We start from the raw sequence: 10,383 nt of genomic DNA, 5'->3' as shown, positions 1-10,383 counted from the left end.
AACATAAACTGTGGCAAAAGAAATGTAAGAAGGTGATACAGGAGGCCAAGAGAGACTATGAGGAACGCATGGCCAGCAACATTAAGGGGAATAATAAAAGCTTCTTCAAATATGTTAGAAGCAGGAAACCCGCCAGAGAAGTAGTTGGCTCTCTGGATGGTGAGGGAGGGAAAGGGGAGATAAAAGGAGACTTAGAGATGGCAGAGAAATTAAATGAGTTCTTTGTATCTGTCTTCATGGCAGAAGGCCTCGGGCAGATGCCGCTGTCCAAACGGCCCCTCCTGACCAAGGAATTAAGTCCGATAGAGGTTAAAAGAGATGTTTCAGACCTCATTGATAAATTTAAGATCCAGGCCCTGATGGCATCCACCCAAGCGTTATTAAGGAATTGAAGAATGAGTTGCTGATCTCTTGACTAAAATATGCAACTTGTCCCTCAAAACGGCCACAGTGCCAGAGGATTGGAGGATAGCAAATGTCATGCCAATCTTTAAAAAGGGAAAGAGGGCGGACCCAGGAAACTATAGGCCAGTCAACCTAACATCTATACCGGGTAAGATGGTGGAATGCCTCATCAAAGATAGAATCTCAAAACACATAGACGAACAGGCCTTGCTGAGGGAGAGTCAGCATGGCTTCTGTAAGGGTAAGTCTTGCCTCATGAACCTTATAGAATTTTTTGAAAAGGTCAACAGGCATGTGGATGCAGGAGAACCCATAGACATTATATATATGGACTTTCAGAAGGCGTTTGACACAGTCCCTCACCAAAGGCTACTAAGAAAACTCCACAGTAAGGGAATTAGAGGACAGGTCCTCGCATGGATTGAGAACTGATTGGAGGCCAGGAAGCAGAGAGTGGGTGTCAATGGGCAATTTTCACAATGGAGAGAGGTGAAAAGCAGTGTGCCCCAAGGATCTGTCCTGGGACCGGTGCTTTTCAACCTCTTCATAAATGACCTGGAGACAGGGTTGAGCAGTGAAGTGGCTAAGTTTGCAGACGACACCAAACTTTTCCGAGTGGTAAAGACCAGAAGTGATTGTGAGGAGCTCCAGAAGGATCTCTCCAGACTGGCAGAATGGGCAGCAAAATGGCAGATGCGCTTCAATGTCAATAAGTGTAAAGTCATGCACATTGGGGCAAAAAATCAAAACTTTAGATATAGGCTGATGGGTTCTGAGCTGTCTGTGACAGATCAGGAGAGAGATCTTGGAGTGGTGATGGACAGGTCAGTGGAAGTGTTGACCCAATGTGTGGTGCCAGTGAAGAAGGCCAATTCTATACTTGGGATCAATAGAAAAGTTACTGAGAAGAAAACAGCTAATATTATAATGCCATTGTTGTACAAATAGATGGTAAGGCCACACCTGGAGTATTGTGTCCAGTTCAGGTTGCCGCATCTCAAAAAAGACATAGTGGAAATGGAAAAGGTGCAAAAGAGAGTGACTAAGATGATTACAGGGCTGGGGCACCTTCCTTATGAGGAAAGGCTATGGTGTTGAGCCTCTTCAAAGAGGCGCCTGAGGGGGGACATGATTGAGACATACAAAATTATGCAGGGGATGGACAGAGTGGATAGAGAGATGCTCTTTACACTCTCACATAACACCAGAACCAGGGGACATCCACTAAAATTGAGTGTTGGGAGAGTTAGAACAGACAAAAGAAAATATTTCTTTACTCAGCGTGTGGTTGGTCTGTGGAACTCCTTGCCACAGGATGTGGTGATGGCATCTAGCCTGGACACCTTTAAAGGGGGATTGGACAAGTTTCTGGAGGAAAAATCCATTACAGGTTATAAGCCATAATGGGTATGTGCAAACTCCTGATTTTAGAAATGGGCTATGTCAGAATGCCAGATGCAAGGGAGGGCACCAGGATGAGGTCTCTTGTTATCTGGTGTGCTCCCTGGGGCATTTGGTGGGCCGCTGTGAGATACAGGAAGCTGGAATAGATGGGCCTATGGCCTAATCCAGTGGGGCTGTTCTTATGTTCTTATGACAAGGAGACAAGGCAGAGATGCCTGGCATTTCAGGCCGCAGTGGAGTATTTATACCTGTTAAGGACTAGATTGTTCTACACGTCCCAGCATTCCTGGCAGGCAAAATGATGCTTTGCACATCATTCTTGAGGAGAGCCTGATTTGCAGCTTCTGACTTGCAACTCAGTCTTGAAGCCACTGTGCTACACCAGCTTTACCACTTTTGCCTTCCTATGCTGGTAAAAGATGCTATACTGGGGCCTGAAGAATTCATAGCCAACTTTGCTCCTTTTCTCCTGGCCCAGGGAAATGATTCTCAGGAACCTAGAACAGGGCATTACTAGCTGACTGTTGCAATAACTGTCACAGTCCTTCTTTCTGTATTTTCCCTTGCAAAGGGCAGTTGTTTGCAGGCTGCAGATAGTTCTGCTGTGTCAGGAGTCAAGACTGTCTGAGAGAGCCCTGGTGCTGGTAACTGCAGGCACTGGGTGCTGTTCTCTAATCACTATTTATGTTAAGTGCAGTAGAGAAAGCAATGTTGACTCTTCCTAGCCGTTTGCTTGTGCCTTTTGTGTGAGAGAGGTATGGTGCTGATTAAGTGATGCCATCATGGTGTTCCTGCTGTTGCTGCTTGTTGATTGGTGACTGCCTGCCTGCCAAGCATGCCTAATGTGTCTGCAGTGTTGAGAACATTGTTGTGATTGGTGGGTAGCTGCATTCCTGGGGGCTCTGTAGGAATGGCCATCGCTGTTGCTATGTTGGCTGATTTTTCCTACTGATATTACTGCACATTTGACATAGCTGCTGGGAAGGCATGGGATATCAGGTAGTCACACAAATGTAAATTCCAGCAAACAGTGCATTCTTGGTTTGACTAGGACTGTACCATAACATCACTAATAAATTCCATAGTGGCTTGATTTTGCTATCAAGGAAAATGTTTTTACATTGTTTCCAGAAAATGCCAAAGCTTGACCTTGCCGATTCTCCAAGCTGGAATTCCACAATGGTGAGACATGCAACTGCACAACGTTCAATTTTATTAAATAATAAAATGTATCATTTATTTGTTACATTTGTAGCCTGTACTTTCTTCATGGACTTCAAAGCTGCATTTTAGCCTTACAACCCTCCTAGGTAAGTTACACTGATGGCTTGTTTATGGCCACTCAGTGAACTTCATAAATGAGTAGGTATTTGACCCTGAGCGTCCTATGTGCAAACCCAAACCTCTAGCCCAGGAAACCTCAATGTTTCTCAGACTGTGGGTCGGGATCCACTAGGTGGGTTACGAGCCAATTTCAGGTGGGTCCCATTCATTTCAATATTTTATTTTTAATATATTAGATTTGATGCTACCATGGTGTGTGACTGCATTTGGGGAATTGTTACAGATCTGTAATTTTAATAGGCTACTGTTTACCTGCTTTTAACAATGATAGACAATGGGGCTTACTCCTGGGCAAGTTTAGATAGAATTGCAGCCTGGGTTGTCAAAAATTTTCCTGCTTGATGACGTCACTGCTGATCATTAATCTGGAAGTGATGTCAGGCGTCACTTCTGGTGGGTCCCAACATTTCATTCTTTTTCATTCTAAAAAGTGGGTCCTGCTGCTAAAAAGTCTGAGAACCATTGCTCTAGCCACTATACCACACTATTTGACAGATATGCGATATATTATGTATTCAGGAGTTAGTAGAATCAGATACATCCAGGGGGAAAGTTTTTAATATGTCACATATCAATTTTATTAACTTAAACACAAAATTAATGGAGGAAATATTTCTGTACACAATTGTGGACACAACATACTTTTTGTACAATAAGGTCCAGATGAACTTTTTTAGTCAGCATATTGACTCCCCAAAAATTGAAACCAAGAAAAAAAAAAAGTTCATCACTTTTTTTGCTTGAAGCAAAAAAGAATTTAGTCACAGCCCCTGCCATTAAAAGATTTATGTTATGTGCTTAATTGTACAGACTATAAGTAGTCCCTGAACTGGCTTGCTCTTGATACATAAAATTATTGAAGACAGGGGACATTTTTATATTCAGTCTGAAAAATCCACAAAATAATTATAAACTGTAGCAGCAATATGCCTCCTCCTGTAAAAGAGGGTGTTGCCTCACAGCTACTCTTGTTACTTTGCTAGTAGCTGGCTGAGAAGCTGATGTATTTCACAAAAACAAAAATCAAGGTGAAGAAAGAACCAGAACAAATGAGAGATTTATTTTTAACAAAGGTAACAGTGAAAAGGAAGTATCAAGGCTGAAGCCAAGAATTTAGACACACAGATCTGATGCAGACATAGCAAAGGGCATCTCTTAATCATACGTATACCATTAGCAGCAGACTATCAGATTGCATGTGTACCCCCTTTACCCTACCTCACTCTTTGAGTTCTCCCTCTCATCTTAACTATAATTAAGTATTTTGGTTAAGTGGAGAACCTAGAAAGCTCTAAGCACATTCATATTTGTGCCATAACCATGGTTAAGGCAAAGTCAGACTTTGCTCTGGAGAAGGGTATGAGCATGCATGTTAACAATGATTAAGAAATACACATCCCAGTTCTAACCAAGGCCTGTGCTCTGAGGCAGTGCAGGGGGCTGGTATGCGGGTGGGAAAGCCAGAGCCTTCCCCTGCATACTGACCGAAAGGCTGCAGCCTTGCCATGCATGCTGGCAGAGCGATGGAGCCCCACCTGAGCAGGTAAGTGTGGTGCAGAGAGCATAATAGGGTGGGAGGGTAGGGGACTGAACAGAGTGGGGGAGGGCAGGGATGGGGCAGTGATGGGGTGGAAGGTGGGCAGATTGGCCCCTGGAGGGGAGGTGGGTTCAGCTGTGGTGGAGCACACCTAACCCTCTTGGACCCAAGCTGCCTGAACAGATCAACTTGGACTTGCACAAGCAATATCACTAGCACAGGTCTAAGTTCACCCATAGCAGCTACTGAGGCTTACCCTGGGGCAAGGGAACATGTGTCACCCCAAGGAGACCTCCAGAAACAAAAACTTCTCTGTAGGATGCAGCATAGCCTGCACCAGCATCATCGCAAAGGATTTAGTTAGGCTTGGACTGACGCACACCCATTGATACATCAACAACAATTTGAAGGAAAAGTTATTGGCTTCTTTATGGTATCCATGTTTTACATAAGACAGAAAATAGTTCAAATGCAATTACCGTATTTTTCGCTCTATAAGACGCACCCGACCATAAGACGCACCTAGTTTTTAGAGGAGGAAAACAGGAAAAAAAATATTCTGAACCAAATAGTGTAATAAAATATGTCTCTCCGCTGCTCTGTTTCCATGCTCCTTAGCATATTTTACTACCTCTAGTTTAAAAGGAATTTTATATGCTAGCCTTTTCTGCTTTATCATCCTTGCACTGGTAGAATGAGGTACTGTAGTATTTTTCTGCAAGTGCATTGTCACTAAGCATTACATTTGCATTACCACTGAGCGCCTGCATTTACATTACAATTTGCATTTGCATTACCATTGTATTTGCATTACCATTGAGCACAGGCAGGACCCTGGTCAGGGGCAGAAGCACCTGCCAAGGAGGCTCTGCTGCTCTGAGAACGCCTGCAGCTTTGCAGTATTCGCTCCATAAGACGCACACACTTCTCCCCCCACTTTTTTCTTGGGGGGGAAGTGCGTCTTATGGAGCGAAAAATACGGTAAGTGAGTTATAAACACTATTGCAGTCCAAACAAAATTGGCAATAACTATTTTACTTTGTCCATTGCCGGCAATGGACCAATAGAAAATTCTAGTTACTGTTGTAAGTTTAACGATGCACAGATGCACCAGATATATGCCATTCTAATTTCATGTTAGAAAGGGATTTTAGACAGGAAAAAAATTTAAATCAAAACTGCTCATACATTTTCCCAAAGTTGAAGGTCTTTATGACACTGTGTGACCTCTTTCCTCACAATACTTTCAGCACTCACTGTATACTCACAGTATAGGTAGGAGAGGTCTGGGATCAGTGATCTGCTTCAGCAGTTAAAGCAAAACTACATTTCCCATCATGTTCTGTCCTTCCGGTGTTACCTCAGGGCTAATTCTGGTTTGCTTCAGAATCTACTCATTGCAGGATTATACCTCCCATTATTATGTTCTACCCATTCTCAGCACACATATGTGTGATATTTCAAGGAGTTTGTGATTTTAGCAAGAAATCAAAGCTTGAATGCTGACACAACCACCAAAAATTATTGTTTTAAGCAGAGTTGGGGGGTCAAAATAGCAGGCACAGTTTCAGTTAATTCTTATCCAATAAGTGCACCCCAACCAAATAATCCACTCTAAGAGAAAGGGGTTGCTTTATGTTTGGATTGCATGAACACTTCGTTTTATTATCCTAAAAGGCAAGCTACATTACATAAAATAGGTTTTTTTGTTCTTCAATTTACTACATTTGGGGGAAAAATGAATAGATTATTCACTTCCCCGGTGCTTCAGATCTATCAGTAAAGAAAATGAAATGAAAGAGCAGAGCACTACTCTTTGTTTCCAAGTGTGCTTTCTAAGGGCCACTTCTAACCATACCATTTACATTCACGTATACAAATCTAGGCACAAAATACATATGTTTCACATCAGTTAAGAATACACATGTATATTTAAATATTTGCTTTTCTTGGCAAAGTATGCTGAAGTTGTGAAAGACTGCATGTACTTCACCAATAAAAGTGGCAATTTAAACATGCAAACCATTCTCAACTGGCTCAAGGTATTTTGTGCTTGGACATTTATACTCAAGTACCAAATGTAAATAAGAAGCCATCTCATGATGAGCAGGGTGAAAGAAGGGAAAGTGTACAAGCAGCTCTTGATATACATGGGGTTTATGTTCTTGGAAATAAACATGTATATTGAAAACATAAATATATTTTTTCCCATAGGAACCAATGTAATTGGTATGGATCCGGGGAAATGTCACTGACCACTCACATTGATGACTGATAATTACAGTGGGAGGCTGCTGGGAGTGGGATAGCGAGGCTGCCAAAGTCAATGGGTGAGATAATTTGCAGTTAGGGGGAAAAGTAACAGTCATGCTAACAGTTGACTTCTGCTTGCCCAAGATGACGTAGGGGGGAGAGTTGAGGAGGGAGGCTGCTGGGAGTGGCAACTGATATCAACGGCTGAGAAAGCAATGAGGAAAACAAAGATGCTGGTAAGAAAACGGGCAGCCCAATTTTAACAGTGGTGGAGGCGCCAGGTGCAATGGCGCCAAAATGGCGATCAATGTATCACTGAGGCTTCTGGAGGCATCCTTAGGGGAAGGGGACTTCTGGGGCCGCAATGGATCTCCTCCAGTTTAAGGGCACAGGGGCCGCAATGGATCTCCTCCAGTCTGTGCTGGCTGTTGTGCTGGTGCACTGTTGGAGCTCCGTGTCGGGTTTTTCAGACCTACATGGAGCATAGAATATGGTGAAGCAGGGCTCCACCAGTCTCCCCCGCCCTTCCTCCCACCCCAGAACGCCTCCCCTCCCTCCCAGAAACCCCACATCGCTGCCCAGCAGTGCACCTTACAATGGGTGCTCCCTTGGCATCGGCCTCCTGGTGCTGCACACAGCAGCAGCACTCCTTGCTTTCCCTGTGCTATAAACAGAGCTCAGCACCGGTGCTGGGAAGGAACAGGATTGGTTCCTGAGATAGTAGTAAGCGGCAGCTCTGTTAATGCATTTTCTTTGTCTCTTTTTTATCTTCTGGCTTTAGAGAAGTCTCCCCCCAAAAGAAAGCTGCCAGTATCTAATGGAGTTGCTCATTAGCAACTAATTAGCAGCTAATTGGCCATGTTATTTCAAAAACTAACAGAGTAAATTAGACTTCTGGTATTAATTTGCAAATCATGCTATTTTGAAAATGTCCATTTTAAGACCATGTTAATCAAGAACTGCCTGCAACTAGTGCTTTGATATAATAGATTTACCAAGGGAAAAAAATGTACAGAAAAAGAACAGAAAGAAGTGAAAAGCAATTCCTTGTTGACACTTGACATCCATGCTTTTGGTCTTGACAAATTGATCTAAAAAAAATTGCATTATCTACATATTTATACACAATACTTTCATAAGGCACAGCACAATAGCTTGTGCATACAATGCCTCATATTTCACCCAAAAGCCATTACTACCTTTTAATAGTATTTGCCAAAACAATATGTAAAACATCCATCCATTACAAATTTACACACAAAAAAATTATTCCTGTACACGATTGTCTCAGTGATGTACCTATTTGCTTAAATTAGACATACTTTAAACTACTTTGCAATGTGCTAGAATTAAAATCATGTTATCAGAAGACAGAGACTCGTTATACCCTTTCATTTATCATACATATCCACATTTAGGTGATGATGTAAAAACAGAGTCTGTTCATAAATAAGTAAAGATTGACAGAGTACCCTGGGTCTGAGCAACTAAAAAAAAGAAAAAAAGTAAACCTTTTCAAGAAATGTATCCAAGGGATTCTTTTTTAAAAGCTTAGTCTTTGTTGTGCAATCAAGTTTGCTGTATATAAGAAGGTGTGTGCACCACACTGAAGATCCTAGAAACCACAAAGCACTTCCCAGTCTCTTCACAGGTATGAACCTTTCAATGTAGCAAATGTGGTAAAGACACATTTGTGAAACATTCTCATCATGGCTTGTTTTCATTGGATTCACAGCACTAGAATCAACAGCTGCTTCTGAAGAAAAAGACATGCTCCTCCATTTACTGGAAGGGCAAAGGTTAAGACCAGTTGCAGCTGTACGTCAACATGATGAAGTCACGAAGTTCTGTAGCCCAGTGCTGACACAAGACACAGGCATGCTGTCCATGTGCATGAGGAAAGTTCCGGGGTTACAAAGTGCTACTATAAGTACTCCAGTTCCAAGGCATGATGAAGGGCCATAAGGTCAGAGTGACTTGTGATCCTCCAAAACGGCATGGCATGCTGCAAACAATACAAGCGCAATGTAAGGATAAAAGTCACATGTTGATATTTTATGAGCACAGAACAGCTTTGAGCCTTTACATATTGGAAAGGCAAGCCAATAATAATGAGAGAACACAAAAATGTATCCACTCATTTTTTTTTTAAAGACAACATTAAGTACAGAAGTAAAATTTGAAAGTTTACAGAAATAACACATCTTAAAACAATGTGTCAAATGACTCTTTAGAATTTTGCAGCTATTGGTACAGGATAGACAAAAACACTACCACACAGACAGTTAAATATTACCCTCCTCTTACCCCTAAGATGTTTACCTATCTCTCACCTATCTCTCTTGGATAGCAGGTGATAACACTATAAGCCTCACGAAGACGTACAGGTGAATGTCGCTTAGTGACGTTCTGACCAGCGCAGCCCACATCTGTGAAGGTTGCCGCTGGTCTCTGTTCACCCCCCCATCTCTGAAGCTGAGGGAAGCTGTACTCCCCTTGACTCTGGAGGCTTTTCTGAGTCTCACACACATCTGTATGCTGCCCCTGTGAAGCCCAAGAAAACCTCCAAAGTCAAGGTGAGTGCAGCTCCAAGCCTTGGAGGCTTTGCATAATGTCAAGCCTCACTTGGCGACAGGGGTGCCCCTGCATCCCTGTTGCTAAGTGACACACGACTGTACAATAGAATAGGAGGGGGGGGGCCTATAGCCTAAGCATTGGTTTTGCATGTAGAAAGTCCCAGCTTCATATGTAAAAATTCTCAGGTTCAATCCTCAGAGGAAATAGTGATACTTTGGGAAGCCACTGCCAAACTTGTTTGGACTCTGGGCCAGCCGAGGGAAATTGGTGGTGGTGGCAGACTTTGATGAGGAGCAAGGAGGGCAGAGGAGCCAGCTGGAGAGGGCGTATCTCAATGGCAAATGCACATACAGGATTCTATCCATTTTCCAGCCCGCCCTGTCCATTCCTCTCCTCTGATACTCACAAGCTACATAGCTTGCATGGCTTTAAGGAAACACATAAGTGGCCAGAAAGCCTCGTGAGGGGTAAGAAAAAGATGTTTACCTATCTCTCACCACCACCATAGCAGGTAGTGGTGGTCTGTTGGCATAACGGCAGTGGCAGACATCCCCAGCCCTGTGCCCCGCAAAGGTCTGCAATGATGCCCCCCACAGGGGGGCCCGCACCCACACACAAATCCACCCCCTGCACTCATCTGAGGCTCACAGAGCCTTGTGTGACCGCAGGCTACCTCGGGGAAGCTTCTGAAGACTTCACTGAGGCTTTAAACTGTGCTTCTGCTTTTCTGGAAACACTGTTTCTGACATCATCAGGAGCCTCAGAGAGGCTTCCATGGGGTCCTAAAGACTTGAGCCTGGGGCATTTACCCCATCAAATTCACCACTGTGGGAGGTCCACCACTGCACAACTGCATGCTATAC

At 43.3% G+C, this 10,383-nt stretch overlaps 1 protein-coding gene across 7 annotated transcripts in view; it reads right to left on the bottom strand.

The window, feature by feature from the left end:
• Positions 1-8,754: 8,754 nt before the first annotated feature.
• The window catches only part of EYA1 (EYA transcriptional coactivator and phosphatase 1), a 113,654-nt gene continuing 112,025 nt past the window's right edge, over positions 8,755-10,383 (bottom strand). For all 7 annotated transcript variants that reach the window (XM_066622872.1, XM_066622873.1, XM_066622874.1 and 4 more), the window contains one exon: positions 8,755-8,948. In XM_066622872.1, coding sequence (XP_066478969.1) covers positions 8,868-8,948 — 81 coding nt within the window. In that variant the 3' untranslated portion in view covers positions 8,755-8,867. The remainder of the gene's footprint in view (positions 8,949-10,383) is intronic.

The sequence above is a fragment of the Tiliqua scincoides genome, chromosome 4 (genome assembly GCF_035046505.1).
Source record: "Tiliqua scincoides isolate rTilSci1 chromosome 4, rTilSci1.hap2, whole genome shotgun sequence".
Taxonomy (NCBI): Eukaryota; Metazoa; Chordata; class Lepidosauria; order Squamata; family Scincidae; genus Tiliqua; species Tiliqua scincoides.
The sequence above is the reverse complement of the archived record's forward strand: the minus strand, read 5'-3'. Positions and strand labels throughout refer to the sequence as shown.